This window comes from Triturus cristatus, chromosome 4_2, assembly GCF_964204655.1.
Source record: "Triturus cristatus chromosome 4_2, aTriCri1.1, whole genome shotgun sequence".
Classification (NCBI taxonomy): Eukaryota; Metazoa; Chordata; class Amphibia; order Caudata; family Salamandridae; genus Triturus; species Triturus cristatus.
Window position 1 is genome coordinate 975,192,058 of NC_140586.1, and position 20,326 is coordinate 975,212,383.

The 20,326-nt window shown below is 43.1% G+C and overlaps 1 protein-coding gene across 1 annotated transcript in view; it reads right to left on the reverse strand.

The window, feature by feature from the left end:
* Positions 1 to 20,326, reverse strand: part of LOC146839190 (CD5 antigen-like) — a 195,194-nt gene that overhangs the window by 87,490 nt on the left and 87,378 nt on the right. Inside the window, exon 2 of the mRNA XM_085603208.1 lies at positions 6,308 to 6,622. Within this exon, the coding sequence (XP_085459334.1) occupies positions 6,308 to 6,622 (315 nt within the window). The remainder of the gene's footprint in view (positions 1 to 6,307; positions 6,623 to 20,326) is intronic.

The following is a 20,326-nucleotide window of genomic DNA, read 5'->3' on the forward strand; positions in this document are numbered from 1 at the left end:
AGTGTCTACACTGAATGCGAGGGGGTAGGAATATTCCATGGTAACAGGGCTATGAATTACTTGCATGAAGACAGAGAAGCCGGGCCTTTTGCTTGGTAACTGGAAGAATGTTTACTTAAACTACTAGGCAGGAATGCATCGGCTGAGGGGGAAGCAGATAATTCGAAGGTGAAATACAGTTCTTGGCAGAGAATAGGCTGATGTCAGGCTTCGTGAGCCGCGCAGAGAATGAGACAAAGTTCATGGTTACAGATGCAGGCTCGGGCTGGAGCTTTCAGAGGCAGAAGGCAAGAGGAGTTTGATGACAGAATCAGGGCCTACTTGCCTGGACTGAAAAGTGGCATAAGTGAACCATATAAAGCCGATGGCCTTTCATATTTAGGAATGGGATATCCGGCCTATACATGGCGGATCTGTCAAAGGACATGTTGACGGTGGACGCACATGTATTTGCGTCTTCATAACTGGAACTGGGGGGGACATATATGTACTTGTGATATACACATGGAACCGTTGGGGTCCAAGATAGGGGACATAACTGACCAGGAAAATCCACATTTCCACAAAGTAGAGGGCATTGCCCGAGTCCTATTCCTTTTCTGCCCGTCCCTGAATGTCCACGAAAGCAAGCCGAGCCTTATCTGAATGCCTTTGTCTGCCCCCAAAATAGTGCCGTCTGGGGCGGACCGCCCCCACCACCACCACCGCCCCCCCTAGCTACGCCACTGAAAACAGCCCATCCCCTCGGATCTCTCTCCTGAACTTCATCGGACACCTCTGAGATCACACAGAGCGTCTCTCTTGACCGCTGTATCTAGCACAGAACGGGATGGCTTGGCTGTCACCCAAGAATCCTCCCAGGGGCTACATGCGCTCTGTTCTTTTTCTTCCTGCCATCACATTATAAAGTGTGGGTACCGTGCATGATTACAAAAAGAGGCTGCATGTACCGTGCTGAAATAAAGAAAGGTACACATGTTGTGTCATGAAGTGGATTGTTTTAACTAATATTAAACAGAAATAAAAATGCAAGTAGTCACGCTGCTGTGAGGCGCATGGGTGCCGTGCATAATTACAAAAAGAGGCTGCATGCACCTCACTGAAATAAATTAAGGTCCGCATGCTGTGTCATGAAGCGCATTGCGTTAACTACCATTAAACAGAAATAGAAAGGCAAGTAGTCACGCTGCTGTGAGGCGCCGGATGCCGTGCATAATAAAAAAGTTTAATTAAAACTAGCTCCGTCCACCGTAACAATGACCCAGAGCCAAACAAGGCAGAAGATGTATGAGTCATTCTTTCTGCCCGTGAACAAGACAGCTGATCTCCTAAGCAATTCCTCAAGACAGGCGAGTGAGAGCTGCGGCTGGGCCTCCATTCTCAACAAGCATTTGAAAACAAGCGCAGCACCGAAAGTGAAAGCGATCGCGCTGTGTTTAATTAATAACCTGATCCTGATCCTGAACCCTACGCGCCGATGCTCGCTCCCAAGCCCAAAATGCCGTGGGAGTGAACATTTGAAGAAGAGGTGGGACATGCACATGCCTTTGGCCATTTAAGTGCTTTCATTATTGAAAGCCACACGCGAAGGCCAATTAAATGTGTGGGCAGAGTCAGACCCACATGGAGAAGTTTGGAGTGCTCAGAAGAAGCCTCCCATAGGGCAGAACATGCATCCTGTGCTATGCTCGACCCAAAAAGATAATATGGTGCCACTAGTTCTGGGGCTCTTATCAGTCACATTAATTACCTCCACTTTCCTCTTCCCATGATACAAAGGAAAATTAATCAAGGCCTCAGAATTAAGGGCAGCAATCCAAAGATGTTTCGAGGCTGTAGGCTCCCCAGAATCCCAAAGAAGCAATAGGTCGAAGATCGGGCATAAATGACCACAGAAAGTCTTCTATGGCTTTTGTAAACATGTACAAAATCCCTTTTCTCCCATGTCTACTTCAAAAGCAAACTGATCAGCCTTAGACTTATAGATTGTCCCAGACCTTACTTAAGAGATAGCACGCTTGAAAGTATAGTCAAGACAATGTGCAAATTCCACATTTGCACTTCTCCTTAATGCTTTTGATGAAGAGGGATTCAGAGATACATCAAAAATAACTGGAGGCACTTACTTCTTCCCACCAAGGTGGGGAACCCGGCCCGGCCTCTTCTGGCTAATGATGGTTGAAGATGGGTCTGCCGTGGCCTGATCTTGGCCGGAGTGCAAGCTTGAGCGTGTCCGGCACACATTATGTGCCACTGTGAAACTCTGCCAGTTAATGCCAGATTGACACTAAATTTCCCTCCCTGCCCCCTCGCAGGGCTTATTGTGGCTTGTCGTGCTGCCCCAACTCTGTTGTTGTGTCTTACACCATGGAGAAACCGTGCCAGTTAAGTAGCACTTGGATAGAGATGAATTCCTCCCTCCTGCCTCCTCACAAGGCTTACTGGGTCTTTTAGTACTGTCTTGACTCCATTGTTGCATCCCCTGAAAATGAACTACAGGCACAGTGAACACTGTATTCTGTGCCCTGCAAAGACCATGTCTAATATTTTTCTCACCAAGAGGGATCCTGTTCCCCCAATCTATTGATAAAAGCCCTGGACATGCTTGTCTCAAATGAATTTGGTGAAACTGTTCAAGGCTCTCATTAATGCCTCCCACTCCCTTCAGTGGAGGATTTTTGACTTTGCGTTAGAGTCCAGAAACGTTTGCTCTAGACCCAACCAAGGTCTCCAATCTGTCAGACTTGTATCTGTGGTGACACCAGAGATGGAGAGGGAGCTAATCAGACCCCTTTCTGCATGTTCTCGCTCACCAAACATTTTGAAAGATGTGCCTTCATCTTCTGACTCACTGTGACTCTCTTTCTGGGATCTGGCGAAGCTGGAGACCAATTTTTCATCAGGAACCTCATTATTTGATGAAGAGGGAATCTCGACCAAGGCACAAGAAACAGATTGGCTTCTAAATCTCCTTGAACTTTCATTCAAAACACTCTTCTTGGAGAATTCTGAAACATCAGGCTTTCTGCATGAGAGTGGATCTACTGAATTCTCTGTTCTGGCAATGACACAACAGAACCCAGAGCTATTTGTAATCTGGCACCTATGAAGGACGGATCCTGTAAAGGGGATATGTTTGATTATTCCCTCTTCACTAGAAATATATGTTAGTCTAAGACTCTGAGCACTTCTGTATGACAAATCATTAGTTCCTCTGATACCGCTTAAACTAACTAGTCGTGGATGTATATAAACTTCCTCCTGACAGAGGAAGTAGACCAGAGGTGCCAACACTTTTGGGAATACTCTAGGTGAGGATTTGAAACCAAAACAGAGAACTAGAAGTGTTGATCTTCTATGGTGAATCATAAACTCTTTGTGAGATTGTCTGATTGAAACATGTTGATAGGTATCTTGCAAATCTATTGATGTAAGAAAATCAACCTTGTTTACTAAAGCAATGATTGGTTGCAGAGTCACCATGAGGAAGGGTGTAGTTCTCACTCATGTGTTCACTCAATTTAAGTCTACCACTGGTCTGAAAGTCCAGTTTAAGTCTAGCACTGGTATGAGAGTCCAGGTTAAGTCTACCACTGGTCTGAATGTTCCTGAAATTGTTTTGACTAGAACAACATTTATTAAGATCCTTTTTATGGCTCTTCATTTGAGAACGGCACAGCTGTAGCTTTGTCTAGTAAAGACTACCCATTCTAGAGGGCTTTTCTTTTCATATTGTTCCTTTGCATGTGGGTTACAACCAATCATATGACTGGAGGCCACTTCACATAATCCATAGCACATCCCTCTCTGATTACACCCAGAACCCATTGATCAGACACAGTTTGGTTCCCGGATCTTTTGAAAGTTCTGGATCTTTGCTCCCATAGAAATCCTGCAAAAGTTGTGATCAACACATCTTCTTAAAGCTTGCTTCAAAACTATTTAGAGTATTCACCATTGGTATCAGGTTGTCTTGGCTGATACTTTTAATCAGAACAATTTCTATAATTTCTCTTAAGTGAAGATTGGTATTTGTAAGTCCAGGCCTACTGGTAGGACAAAGATGTTTTGTTTTTGTCTGGATGTGCACGCTTGTGATTTTTAAACACCTTAGTAATCAAGCTCTCAAGCTGAGATCCAAATAGCATTTTGCCATCAAATGAAATCTTTATGAAAGCAGTTTTCTGATGCCTCTAATTTCCACTTTCACTTTCATAAATTCCTTCACACTGAGTCCACAGACTCAGCTAACATTGCTCTAGTCTTGATTATGTCAAGTGAAATTGTGATTGTTGTTCCATTGCCATCAATAACTCTGCACAGTCCGTACCTTTATGAATGGCTTCTGATAACTTATCAAAGTCTCTAACCCTGGACTGCACCACATAAAAGTGTTAGTGCCACCTTTAACGGAAAATGTTTGGTGGAACAAACCTTTCTTAAAGCTGAAACTACTTTTCTATTTGTGGCCTCAACTGGAGCACAATCCCCCTGGTTCAGTGATGTTGTCCCAATTAAGGTTGCCAGACTGGCATCCACCTTATTGGAATGAGGAAATGTATTATCTAACTGTTCCATTGTGTACAATTTCTGTGGGAACTTTGGAATTGAAGCCTTATCCAACTCCATTCATTCAGACAACCAGATCCCTAATCTTGCAGTGGAAAGGGATTGTGAGAGGTCATCCTAACATCACACAGGAACAAATCTCCCTCCTCCCCCCATTTTGAATGGAAGGAATCACACATTTTCACTCCAGCGAGTCATGATATTAACATCTCCCTATACACACACACATATGCCATACTATTTACCATATAATGTATGCTCTGGGGCCTTTTACAACAAACATCATTAGACACAGATATATTAAAAGAGTAATAACAGCTGTAGGGAAAATGTACTGTCATAATAGAGGACCACTTAGTGAGATTCAGTGCTGAGCACAGACTAATACTATGTGAATGTGTTTGGTTTACCGTGTTGGTTTGGTGCACTGTGTTTGGTTTATAGTGTTGGGGGCATGTAATCAAGGGCTGGTGATAACATTATCGCTGCTTTAGCGTCCGTTTTCAGGCATTTTTATCGCTTTATAAACAAGGACACGCTAGCGCTTGTTTCCTTGCCTTAGCGCCCGGTTTCGTATCGCCTCGCATCGCTAATGAGATGCAAGGTAGGCGTGCCCCTTACAACTACATTATAAAATATCGCTAATGGTGCTTCGCTTTATTTCTAACGAAGCCCCGTCCTGTTTAGCGCTAATTTTATTCACACTAACTGGGCCTTAATGCTGGAATTTATTGTCTCTTAAATTCCAGACTAAGGCATACCTAACATGGGAGATGGATTGTGTGGCTAAGACCACAGGCCCTATCTTCAAGGATATCGCCATTTTCCATGGAACATCGTTGGAAAACCAGCATTGTTCCATGGAAAACTGCTGGAATATTTATCGCCATAGTGCTGAGTGTTGTCAATACAGCGCTAACATGGTGATAAATTCCAACGATAGCCGGCGCTAGGAAAATGCGCGCTAAGTGCGGTCAGCGATAAATATCGCTGCCGCTTGATAATATGCCCCTAGGTTTGGTGTGCTGTGTTTAGTTTACCACATACATGACTAGGTGTTGTTTTCTGTGCTAATGATTGCAGTATTACAGCAGTGTAAACAAACTGTTCTGGTATCCATAAATATAATTGTTAATCATGACGTGTATCAGACTCAATGTCTGTGTGTAGGGGAACAATAGAGAGCAAACCTAGCTGCACAGCTGCTGAGCACTGTACATGAAGGGAGGAAGTACAGTTTACTGTGGGGGACAGGTAAATGGGTCACTCCAGGGATAAAATCCAGTGCTGAGACTGTAAGAGGTGTCCATTCTGCAAGTCAAGAAGTTCCTTAAAGAGGTGACTCTACTTACTTTCAGAAGTGGGGGAATGATCATTCTAGACAGATCTGGGAGTGATCCCTCAGTACTCTGGAGAATCTAGCAGCCATGTGCAGAATGCTCTTCAGTGGTGCCAGATTGTGGGTAGATGCTGGCAAGTGAGTGCTCTGATAATTTGGTGCAACAGTGAGAGTCAGTGCCACTGAATCAGGGTGACTGTTGCCTATGTGTTGGGTGAGAATCTGTGAGTTTCTTAGAGGAAAGCCAGGCTAGAACTTACACCTGTAGTTATTACAGTCAGACTATTGTTTGTTGTAATCTTTCACTCTGCATCTTGCCCGAGATATGTTCTTGCACTGTCCGTTCACTCCATTTTTTGAGCAAAGATTACTTTATTTCACTTGGTTTCCATTCCTTACCTGTGCAGGTCACCCCAGCGTCCCTTCCTGTAGGACAGGCATTGTGTTCCCCGCCTTGTTGTGGGCACTTCCATAGAGCAGCCTCATCTCCTGTGCATCGAAGATTACTCATCCCCACAGGCAGAGAACTCTTTCCGAATGTTGGATTGTACTCATGTTCTTGCACTGAAATACATCCGAGCTGTCTGCAGACAACTGACGCATCATTCAGATCCCAGGAATCGTCACACACGGTCCCCCAAACTCCATTGTGTTTGACCTCCACTCTCCCAGAACAGACAGATGTGCTGTTAACCAACCGGACCTCATCAGGACCTAGAAACACATGTGTAGAAGACACATCAAGCAACAGCGGCAACATCAGGTAATGTGTCAACATTTTACGTTTGTCTGAAAGGTTCAAGGTACTTTATTTGTGAAAGATTACAAAAAGATCATTGCAAATCATCAGTTAAAACACTACCGGGCACATGCATCAATGTAGGCTTTTGCGATTCCTTATTGCAATTATTAAGGAATCGCAATTAAGGAATTGCAAAAGCCTATTCATGTAGGAATCGCTATTTAATTAGCAATTCCCAAATATTCCTTAATTGCAAATCTCAAATTGCAAGTTGCAATTAAGGAATGCCTTCCCATTCATTCCAATGGGCCAACAGGCCCATAGGAATGAATGAAAGATTGCATGCGCAATAGATACTCGCAAATTGCGCATGCAATTTCAAGGTCGGAAAGGTGTCAATAGGGCAACCTGTTACACCCCTGAAATTGAACTGTGCACACATGTTGCGCTCACACATGCACCAAGGGCATGTGTGTGTGTGTAACCTACAACTTTGAAAAATGCACTTTAGTGCATTTTTCAAAGATTTTGCAAATTACCATCACGTTAAAATTGATGGTAATTTGCGCCCCCTATTAGCAAAATCGTTATTTGCGATTTCATCATGGATTGCATTTATGGAATCGCAAATTGCGATTCCTCAAATGCAACTGGAATTTAAAGAAATCACAATAAATTGTGATTTCTTAAATTGCGAGAGCCTTACAGTTTTATGCATTGCAGAGGCCCTATTTGCAGGCGCAAACGGCGGATTTTTGCAAATCGCACCGTTTGCGCTCACACAAAAGGTTGATGCATGTGCCTGTACATGTACAATTGGAATATATCAATAAAAATGTCAATCAAAAGTAACATAAACCCAATCCCTTTGTGGCTCATTGTAAACTGATGGGTAATAATAAGAGCAGGAACAGCAGGTAAAAGGTCATAATATTTGCATTCTATTCAAGCTCAGTTAAACTGTAGGTAAATAGTAAAAGAGCAGCATCCCACAATGATAGTAAAAGTGTGCAATCCCACAATGATGGGGAACAACCTTTACAACGCAACTTTTACAACGCACTACACTTACAACGCATTTTTTACAACGCAAAATCCATTACAACGCATACCATTACATCGCAGGACACTACAACGCATTTTTAAAAACTACCTTTACAACGCATTCCATTACAACGCATACTACATTTACAACGCATACCATTACAACGCATAATATTACACTACACTATCCAACACTTACCCTACTGTTGCACCCCCTGGAGTTAGAATAGTAATTTTTACCCCTATACTATCCAACACTTACCCTACTGTTGCACCCCCTGGAGTTAGAATAGTAATTTTTACCCCTATACTATCCAACACTTACCCTACTGTTGCACCCCCTGGAGTTAGAATAGTAATTTTTACCCCTATACTATCCAACACTTACCCTACTGTTGCACCCCCTGGAGTTAGAATTGTAATTTTTACCCCTATACTATCCAACACTTACCCTACTGTTGCACCCCCTGGAGTTAGAATAGTAATTTTTACCCCTATACTATCCAACACTTTCCCTACTGTTGCACCCCCTGGAGTTAGAATAGTAATTTTTACCCCTATACTATCCAACACTTACCCTACTGTTGCACCCCCTGGAGTTAGAATAGTAATTTTTACCCCTATACTATCCAACACTTACCCTACTGTTGCACCCCCTGGAGTTAGAATAGTAATTTTTACCCCTATACTAACCAACACTGACCCTACTGTTGCACCCCCTGGAGTTAGAAAAGTAAGTTTTACCCCTATACTATGTAATACTTACCTTATATGCAATTTAATATAATGCGTTGTAATGGTATGCGTTGTAAAGGTAGTATGCGTTGTAATGGAATGCGTTGTAAAGGTAGTTTTTAAAAATGCATTGTAGTGTCCTGCCATGTAATGGAATGTGTTGTAATGGATTTTGCGTTGTAAAAAATGCGTTGTAAGTGCATGCGTTGTAAAAGTGTGCGTTGTAACGACATACATCCCACAATGATAGTGAGAGTGCAGCATTCCACAATGACAATAACAGTGTGGCATCCCACAATGATACCGAGAGTGGGAGGCCCACAATGATAGTGAGAGTGCAGCATCCCACAATGACAGTAGGAGTTAAGCATCGCAGTGTGAGAGTGTGGCATCCCACAATGATTGTAAGAGTGCGCATCCTACAATGTTAGTAAGAGTGATGCATATCACAATGATAGCAGGAGTGCTGCATTCCACAATTATGGTCAGAGTACAGCCTCCCACAATACTTTTAAGAGTGCGCTATCCCACAATGATAGGAATAGTGCAGTAACCCACAATGATAGTAAGAGTGCTGCTTCACACAATGTGAGTGCAGCCTCCCACAATGATATTGAGAGTATGGCTTCCAACAATGTGAGAGTGTGGCCTCCCACAATGATAGCAAGAGGGCGGCATCCCACAATATCAGAGTGTTGTGTCCCACAATGATATTAAGAGTACAGCATCCCACAATGATAGTGAGAGTGCTGCATCCCACAATGATAGTATCAGTATTGCATCCCACAATGATAGTAAGAGGGTGGCATCCCACAATGACAGTATGAGTGTGGCATCCCACAGTGTGGAAGTGTGGCATCCCATCATTTTAGTAAGAGTGTGGCTATCCACAATGTGAGAGTGTGGCATCCTGCAAAGATATTAAGAGTGCAGCATCCCACAATGTGAGAGTGCAACAATGATAGCAAGGGTGCAGCATCCCACAATGATAGTAAGAGTTCGACATCCCACAATGGTATTAATAGTGCAGCATCTCACAATGATAGTAAGAGTGTAGCATCCTACAATGTGAGAATGTGGCATACCACAAAGATAGTAAGAGTGCAGCATCCCACAATGATACTAAGAGAGCAGCATCCCACAATGAGAGTGACAGTACGGCATCCCAGAATGATAGTAAAAGTGCCGCATCTTATGATGTGAGAGGGTAGCATACCACAATGATAGCAAGAGTGCGGTATGCCACAATGTGAGAGTGCGGCATCCTACAATGAGAGTAAAAGTGCAACATCCCACAATGATAGGAAGAGTGCAGCATACCACACTGTGAGAGTGCAACATCCCCTAATGATAGTAAGAATGTATCATCACACAATGTGAGAGTGCAACATCCCCTAATGATAGTAAGAGTGTATCATCACACAATGTGAGAGTGCGGAATCCCACAATGATAGTAAGAGTGTGGCATCCCACAATGTGAGAGTGCAACAATGATAGTAAGAGTGCAGCATCCCACAATGATAGTAAGAGTTCGACATCCCACAATGGTATTAATAGTGCAGCATCTCACAATGATAGTAAGAGTGTGGCATCCCACAATGTGAGAATGTGGCATACCATAAAGATAGTAAGAGTACAGAATCCCACAATCATACTAAGAGAGGAGCATCCCACAATGAGAGTGGGAGTACGGTATCCCAGAATGATAGTAAAAGTGCCACATCTTATGATTTGAGAGTGTGGCATTCCACAATGAAAGCAAGAGTGCGGTATGCCACAATGTGAGAGTGCGGCATCCTACAATGAGAGTAAAAGTGCAACATCCCACAATGTTAATAAGGGTGCAGCATTCCACAATGTGAGAGTGCGACATCCCCTAATGATTGTAAGAGTGCATCATCACACAATGTGAGAGTGCAGAATCCCACAATGATAGTAAGAGTGTGGCATCCCACAATGTGAGAGTGCAGCATACCAGAATGATAGCAAGAGTGCGGCATCCCACAATGTAAGAGTATGGCATCTCACAATGGTTGTGATTGTGCGGCATCTGAAATTATAGTGATAGAGTGAAAGAGCCACTCTTGTGGTTGGTCACCCTATGATGACCTTCAACTACCACCATTTTAACTGACTTTAGTGTGTTATTTCACCTTGATGTAGGACCGTCCTACATATGTTGTGAGCGATGGTGTACACATCTGCTCGGGGTTGTGCATTAGTGAGAATTATTATGAGTTCTTACTATTGGCTTTGACATGGCTTCTTGTTATCTTGCTTTCTGACTTTATCTTGCTTCAAGCTCTTCCGCGTGCCCAGTGGTGCTTGCAAGTTGTTTGGGTTATGAGAATTATGAGTGCTCACTATTGGCTTTGGCATGGCTTCATGTCATCCTTTTCCCTGGTTTTGCCTTGCTGCAGATTCTCTGCGTGTACAGCAGTGCTTGCAAATTGTTTGGGTTATTCACATTCAAGGTCTTTCTGTTTTTCTAGTGATTGCTTTTGTTTAATGTACTCTGGAAGGCTTTGTGGGAGTTCCGTAAAGATAGAGGATGGAAGATGTGAGAGCAGAGGAAGGGACATGAGAGGTCCTTACTGCCATGGGGATGCTTGCTTGGAACTTGGCCAGTTCTGGTAAAATTCCTCTGGTGCTGGGAGGAGGTCTTAAGCAAATCTTCTAGTGTGTTTAAAACTGAGGGTTGCAGACTGAGAAACTGGAAGTTTGGAATCTGAGCGAGGACGCACACGTCTATCTCGGAATGTTGACCCTGGTTGCTGAGCTCTGAACCCCGGCTGTGAAAACTCCACTGGCCAGAAGTGAGCTAAGATGCAGATGGAGTGTTTGCACCAGGTGATGTATTAAGATTTGGTTATTGCCATTATAATGTTTAGCCAGTGGCTTTGACCATTTGAGGTGTTTTCTTTGTGGTGTGGGAGGTGTACATCCAGAGTAATCCTCTGCTGTTTATATATATATATATATATATATATATATATATATATATATATATATCCAAAATTCACAAACGCTTCTTCCGGACAGCTGGCCCCCTCGGAAAGTGGCGTACACGCCGGCGAAGCAACCGGCAAAAATATCACCAAAGTTCAAAGATACGTGCCCTCTCAGGTCAGTAAACGACACATCCAGGTTATAATAGTGACCAGGTTTATTCCATAACGCGTTTCGACTGCATCCGCAGCCTTGCTCACATGGAACCGTGTCATGAATAACTTTATGCAACTATATACAATGGACACAACTTTTGAGGGCAGTGGAGTCAAAATAGGACTGTGTAAAAGACAGCGTCCGCCATCTTGGAAAGGTCAGCATAGGTAAACATTGATAGTAACTTAATGTAATTTAGATTCAAAGTACCAAAATGCATAAAAGACCAACAGTGCAAATGAACAAATGAACATCCTCTACTATTCCACGTGTGAGAAGTGAATTACAGTGACAAATATATTGTACGGCTCGGAAAGCAGTAACGTTCCGGAGCAACTCACAAGTGACTTAAAGTGAAGTAAAGTACATGATAGACTGCGAGCGTCGTTATTCTGTGTCCTAAATGATCAGGAACGCCTGGCGAGTGTAAGAGCCCTGCAAAGTAGCGATAACGCACTCTGCTATGAGGTCGTGGGTAAAATAGCCAGAAAATTAGCATCTTGGTTAGTTAAAACGATGAGTATCAGGACAATTTCCAGGCGTGCAATGGACATAACATAAGGTATTAAGGTCACATGGGAGGGTGAGTGATGGTGCTAGCAACTTGATAATTATTGGCGTGTTAGGACCATTGCCTCTTCGTATGCTCGCTGCACAAAATGCATCGTTCACCCTGAAAATGTACATGAGGATGATAGATACATGCACAAAGGTACAGACATAGTGCTCATGAAGTGCATAACACCTAGTCTCTCAAATCATAGAGGATAAATAAGCAGTGTAAAAACAGTAATGAGCAAGTGCCCTGGGTCAGTCAATAACCAAAATTCACTTATCCTGTTGCTCTCAGTGCCCTTCTGGAGGTGTCCAATCGTAATCCAAGTGCCCCATTTCTCTTAGTGAAAGTGAAGACGTGACTCCGAAGAAAAGGTTAGGCAACCTGTGTAGTGGTTAGGTACCTTCCTTCTCTCCTGCAATTAAAACATGAGATAAACATTTAGCTGACAAGTCAGAGAAACATGTAAAAACAAAACAAAACAAAAGCAGGTACATCCAGGGTTATACATGACATCTCAGTAGACCTGTCGGAATAAAACGTATAGGATTACTCTTTCTTCAAATGTATTGAAAGTTCCTCGTCTTGGTTCATACCTCCAGGGGCCTTCGTTTGGAGATCTACAATGTATTTTGACTCTCTCTGTCTGAGTTTGAGTGTCCTGTTACCCCCTCTGTGATCTAACCGGACTTGTTCCAAAATAAAATACTTCAGTAGTGAGGAGTCAGAATAGTGTCGCTCTTGGAAATGTCTAGCCACTGGGTATTTTGGGTCTCTGTTAGTAATGGCCCGCTTATGTTCGAGTATCCTTTTCTTGGCCATCAGGGTGGTACTGCCTATATAGTATAGGCCACATGGGCATACTATCACATATATAGCAAATGTGGTGCTGCATGTAAGGAACTGGGTTATTACTCTCTGATTGTGACCTTGTTCGTATGTTTTACGTGAGGTACTAGCCGAACACGCTTTGCAGTGACCACATGGGAAGAAGCCTACAAGGTTCTGGATACCTCTGTCTTGTGTCAATGTGATATCACTGTGTACTAGTATGTCCCTTAGGTTTCTTCCTCGCCTGTATGTGATATTAGGTCTGTCCTTGAAAGTGTGGCCTATGCTGTTGTCATTTTTGAGTGTGTTCCAATTTTTAGACAAAATATGTCTGATGCCATCAGACTCCGTACTGTAGGTCATGATCACCCTGGTCTCAGCATCTCCAGTTCCCTCCATCACTGTAGTGTCATCCCTGAGTATGTCTTTTCTATCCACGGACTCTACTCTACAGATGGCTTTCTTGAGGACCCAATTAGGGTAGCCTCGAAGTTTGAATCTTTCAATCATCACTGTGCTTTCTTTCTCGAAAGCCTCACTGCTGCTACAATTCCTTTTTGCCCTCAGCAGTTCACCATAAGGGATACTCCATTTGAGGTTATCCGGGTGGCTGCTGAGGGCATGTAGGATACTATTGCCTGCTGTGCTTTTGGGGTATAAAGAGGTATGTAGCATGTTAGATCTCACCTCTACCTTCACATCTAAATATTCGACCATGTTGTCACTGATGCTCCCTGAGAGATGTATGTTACGGTCATTGTTATTGAGTTCTTGAATTAGTTCCTGGGCCTCTGTGTGACTACCTTTCCATATAATAAAAAGGTCGTCAATGTATCTGAGCCAAAGTGCTACTTTGCTCAAATTCCTGATGGCAATTTTTCTGAAAATATCTCCTCCTCCCAGAGGCCCATGAAGAGATTGGCAAAACTTGGGGCCAGACAAGAACCCATCGCGGTACCAATCAGCTGTTTATAGATGGTACCGTTGAAGATAAAGATGTTATTGGTGAGGCAGAATTCTGTCATTTCAATGATCATGTCGTTGTGTTCCAAATATTTAATCTGTCTTTGGTTGAGGAAGTGCCTGCACGCATCTAATCCCTGTTGGTGGTCAATTATGGTGTACAGTGATTGTACATCCAGGGTGATAAGGAGTAGACCATTCTCCCATTTGATCTTTTCTAGTTTCCCTAGGAAATCTTTAGTATCCCTCACGTAACTGGGGAGCTTGGTGACAAATTCCCTGAGAAAATGGTCCACATATTTAGATATGTGCTCCGCTACACTTCCTATGGAGGACACTATGGGACGGCCAGGTGGAGATGTGGCACTCTTGTGGACCTTGGGTAGAAGGTAAATAGTAATTTTTACCCCTATACTATCCAACACTTACCCTACGGTTGCATCCCCTGGAGTTAGAATTGTAATTTTTACCCCTATACTATCCAACACTTACCCTACTGTTGCACCCCCTGGAGTTAGAATAGTAATTTTTACCCCTATACTATCCAACACTTTCCCTACTGTTGCACCCCCTGGAGTTAGAATAGTAATTTTTACCCCTATACTATCCAACACTTACCCTACTGTTGCACCCCCTGGAGTTAGAATAGTAATTTTTACCCCTATACTATCCAACACTTACCCTACTGTTGCACCCCCTGGAGTTAGAATAGTAATTTTTACCCCTATACTATCCAACACTTACCCTACTGTTGCACCCCCTGGAGTTAGAAAAGTAAGTTTTACCCCTATACTATCTAATACTTACCTTAAATGCAATTTAATATAATGCGTTGTAATGGTATGCGTTGTAAAGGTAGTATGCGTTGTAATGGAATGCGTTGTAAAGGTAGTTTTTAAAAATGCGTTGTAGTGTCCTGCGATGTAATGGAATGTGTTGTAATGGATTTTGCGTTGTAAAAAATGTGTTGTAAGTGCATGCGTTGTAAAAGTGTGCGTTGTAACGACATACATCCCACAATGATAGTGAGAGTGCAGCATTCCACAATGACAATAACAGTGTGGCATCCCACAATGATACCGAGAATGGGAAGCCCACAATGATAGTGAGAGTGCAGCATCCCACAATGACAGTAGGAGTTAAGCATCGCAGTGTGAGAGTGTGGCATCCCACACTGATTGTAAGAGTGCGCATCCTACAATGTTAGTAAGAGTGATGCATATCACAATGATAGCAGGAGTGCTGCATTCCACAATTATGGTCAGAGTACAGCCTCCCACAATACTTTTAAGAGTGCGCTATCCCACAATGATAGGAATAGTGCAGTAACCCACAATGATAGTAAGAGTGCTGCTTCACACAATGTGAGTGCAGCCTCCCACAATGATATTGAGAGTATGGCTTCCAACAATGTGAGAGTGTGGCCTCCCACAATGATAGCAAGAGGGCGGCATCCCACAATATCAGAGTGTTGTGTCCCACAATGATATTAAGAGTACAGCATCCCACAATGATAGTGAGAGTGCTGCATCCCACAATGATAGTATCAGTATTGCATCCGACAATGATAGTAAGAGGGTGGCATCCCACAATGACAGTATGAGTGTGGCATCCCACAGTGTGGAAGTGTGGCATCCCATAATTTTAGTAAGAGTGCGGCTATCCACAATGTGAGAGTGTGGCATCCTGCAAAGATATTAAGAGTGCAGCATCCCACAATGTGAGAGTGCAACAATGATAGCAAGGGTGCAGCATCCCACAATGATAGTAAGAGTTCGACATCCCACAATGGTATTAATAGTGCAGCATCTCACAATGATAGTAAGAGTGTAGCATCCCACAATGTGAGAATGTGGCATACCACAAAGATAGTAAGAGTGCAGCATCCCACAATGATACTAAGAGAGCAGCATCCCACAATGAGAGTGACAGTACGGCATCCCAGAATGATAGTAAAAGTGCCGCATCTTATGATGTGAGAGGGTAGCATACCACAATGATAGCAAGAGTGCGGTATGCCACAATGTGAGAGTGCGGCATCCTACAATGAGAGTAAAAGTGCAACATCCCACAATGATAGGAAGAGTGCAGCATACCACAATGTGAGAGTGCAACATCCCCTAATGATAGTAAGAGTGTATCATCACACAATGTGAGAGTGCAACATCCCCTAATGATAGTAAGAGTGTATCATCACACAATGTGAGAGTGCGGAATCCCACAATGATAGTAAGAGTGTGGCATCCCACAATGTGAGAGTGCAACAATGATAGTAAGAGTGCAGCATCCCACAATGATAGTAAGAGTTCGACATCCCACAATGGTATTAATAGTGCAGCATCTCACAATGATAGTAAGAGTGTGGCATCCCACAATGTGAGAATGTGGCATACCATAAAGATAGTAAGAGTACAGAATCCCACAATAATACTAAGAGAGGAGCATCCCACAATGAGAGTGGGAGTACGGTATCCCAGAATGATAGTAAAAGTGCCACATCTTATGATTTGAGAGTGTGGCATTCCACAATGATAGCAAGAGTGCGGTATGCCACAATGTGAGAGTGCGGCATCCTACAATGAGAGTAAAAGTGCAACATCCCACAATGTTAATAAGGGTGCAGCATTCCACAATGTGAGAGTGCGACATCCCCTAATGATTGTAAGAGTGCATCATCACACAATGTGAGAGTGCAGAATCCCACAATGATAGTAAGAGTGTGGCATCCCACAATGTGAGAGTGCAGCATACCAGAATGATAGCAAGAGTGCGGCATCCCACAATGTAAGAGTATGGCATCTCACAATGGTTGTGATTGTGCGGCATCTGAAATTATAGTGATAGAGTGAAAGAGCCACTCTTGTGGTTGGTCACCCTATGATGACCTTCAACTACCACCATTTTAACTGACTTTAGTGTGTTATTTCACCTTGATGTAGGACCGTCCTACATATGTTGTGAGCGATGGTGTACACATCTGCTCTGGGTTGTGCATTAGTGAGAATTATTATGAGTTCTTACTATTGGCTTTGACATGGCTTCTTGTTATCTTGCTTTCTGACTTTATCTTGCTTCAAGCTCTTCCGCGTGCCCAGTGGTGCTTGCAAGTTGTTTGGGTTATGAGAATTATGAGTGCTCACTATTGGCTTTGGCATGGCTTCATGTCATCCTTTTCCCTGGTTTTGCCTTGCTGCACATTCTCTGCGTGTACAGCAGTGCTTGCAAATTGTTTGGGTTATTCACATTCAAGGTCTTTCTGTTTTTCTAGTGATTGCTTTTGTTTAATGTACTCTGGAAGGCTTTGTGGGAGTTCCGTCAAGATAGAGGATGGAAGATGTGAGAACAGAGGAAGGGACATGAGAGGTCCTTACTGCCATGGGGATGCTTGCTTGGAACTTGGCCAGTTCTGGTAAAATTCCTCTGGTGCTGGGAGGAGGTCTTAAGCAAATCTTCTAGTGTGTTTAAAACTGAGGGTTGCAGACTGAGAAACTGGAAGTTTGGAATCTGAGCGAGGACGCACACGTCTATCTCGGAATGTTGACCCTGGTTGCTGAGCTCTGAACCCCGGCTGTGAAAACTCCACTGGCCAGAAGTGAGCTAAGATGCAGATGGAGTGTTTGCACCAGGTGATGTATTAAGATTTGGTTATTGCCATTATAATGTTTAGCCAGTGGCTTTGACCATTTGAGGTGTTTTCTTTGTGGTGTGGGAGGTGTACATCCAGAGTAATCCTCTGCTGTTTATATATATATATATATATATATATATATATATCTCCAAAATTCACAAACGCTTCTTCCGGACAGCTGGCCCCCTCGGAAAGTGGCGTACGTGCCGGCGAAGCAACCGGCAAAAATATCACCAAAGTTCAAAGATACGTGCCCTCTCAGGTCAGTAAACGACACATCCAGGTTATAATAGTGACCAGGTTTATTCCATAACGCGTTTCGACTGCATCCGCAGCCTTGCTCACATGGAACCGTGTAATGAATAACTTTATGCAACTATATACAATGGACACAACTTTTGAGGGCAGTGGAGTCAAAATAGGACTGTGTAAAAGACAGCGTCCGCCATCTTGGAAAGGTCAGCATAGGTAAACATTGATAGTAACTTAATGTAATTTAGATTCAAAGTACCAAAATGCATAAAAGACCAACAGTGCAAATGAACAAATGAACATCCTCTACTATTCCACGTGTGAGAAGTGAATTACAGTGACAAATATATTGTACGGCTCGGAAAGCAGTAACGTTCCGGAGCAACTCACAAGTGACTTAAAGTGAAGTAAAGTACATGATAGACTGCGAGCGTCGTTATTCTGTGTCCTAAATGATCAGGAATGCCTGGCGAGTGTAAGAGCCCTGCAAAGTAGCGATAACGCACTCTGCTATGAGGTCGTGGGTAAAATAGCCAGAAAATTAGCATCTTGGTTAGTTAAAACGATGAGTATCAGGACAATTTCCAGGCGTGCAATGGACATAACATAAGGTATTAAGGTCACATGGGAGGGTGAGTGATAGTGCTAGCAACTTGATAATTATTGGCTTGTTAAGACCATTGCCTCTTCGTATGCTCGCTGCACAAAATGCATCGTTCACCCTGAAAATGTACATGAGGATGATAGATACATGCACAAAGGTACAGGCATAGTGCTCATGAAGTGCATAACACCTAGTCTCTCAAATCATAAGAGGATAAATAAGCAGTGTAAAAACAGTAATGAGCAAGTGCCCTGGGTCAGTCAATAACCAAAATTCACTTATCCTGTTGCTCTCAGTGCCCTTCTGGAGGTGTCCAATCGTAATCCAAGTGCCCCATTTCTCTTAGTGAAAGTGAAGACGTGACTCCGAAGAAAAGGTTAGGCAACCTGTGTAGTGGTTAGGTACCTTCCTTCTCTCCTGCAATTAAAACATGAGATAAACATTTAGCTGACAAGTCAGAGAAACATGTGAAAACAAAACAAAACAAAAGCAGGTACATCCAGGGTTATACATGACATCTCAGTAGACCTGTCGGAATAAAACAAATAGGATTACTCTTTCTTCAAATGTATTGAAAGTTCCTCGTCTTGGTTCATACCTCCAGGGGCCTTCGTTTGGAGATCTACAATGTATTTTGACTCTCTCTGTCTGAGTTTGAGTGTCCTGTTACCCCCTCTGTGATCTAACCGGACTTGTTCCAAAATAAAATACTTCAGTAGTGAGGAGTCAGAATAGTGTCGCTCTTGGAAATGTCTAGCCACTGGGTATTTTGGGTCTCTGTTAGTAATGGCCCGCTTATGTTCGAGTATCCTTTTCTTGGCCATCAGGGTGGTACTGCCTATATAGTATAGGCCACATGGGCATACTATCACATATATAGCAAATGTGGTGCTGCATGTAAGGAACTGGGTTATTACTCTCTGATTGTGACCTTGTTCGTATGTTTTACGTGAGGTACTAGCCGAACACGCTTTGCAGTGACCACATGGGAAGAAGCCTATAAGGTTCTGGATACCTCTGTCTTGTGTCAATGTGATATCACTGTGTACTAGTATGTCCCTTAGGTTTCTTCCTCGCCTGTATGTGATATTAGGTCTGTCCTTGAAAGTGTGGCCTATGCTGTTGTCATTTTTGAGTGTGTTCCAATTTTTAGACAAAATATGTCTGATGCCATCAGACTCCGTATTGTAGGTCATGATCACCCTGGTCTCAGCATCTCCAGTTCCCTCCATCACTGTAGTGTCATCCCTGAGTATGTCTTTTCTATCCACGGACTCTACTCTACAGATCGCTTTCTTGAGGACCCAATTAGGATAGCCTCGAAGTTTGAATCTTTCAATCATCACTGTGCTTTCTTTCTCGAAAGCCTCACTGCTGCTACAATTCCTTTTTGCCCTCAGCAGTTCACCATAAGGGATACTCCATTTGAGGTTATCCGGGTGGCTGCTGAGGGCATGTAGGATACTATTGCCTGCTGTGCTTTTGGGGTATAAAGAGGTATGTAGCATGTTAGATCTCACCTCTACCTTCACATCTAAATATTCGACCATGTTGTCACTGATGCTCCCTGAGAGATGTATGTTACGGTCATTGTTATTGAGTTCTTGAATTAGATCCTGGGCCTCTGTGTGACTACCTTTCCATATAATAAAAAGGTCGTCAATGTATCTGAGCCAAAGTGCTACTTTGCTCAAATTCCTGATGGCAATTTTTTCTGAAAATATCTCCTCCTCCCAGAGGCCCATGAAGAGATTGGCAAAACTTGGGGCCAGACAAGAACCCATCGCGGTACCAATCAGCTGTTTATAGATGGTACCGTTGAAGATAAAGATGTTATTGGTGAGGCAGAATTCTGTCATTTCAATGATCATGTCATTGTGTTCCAAATATTTAATCTG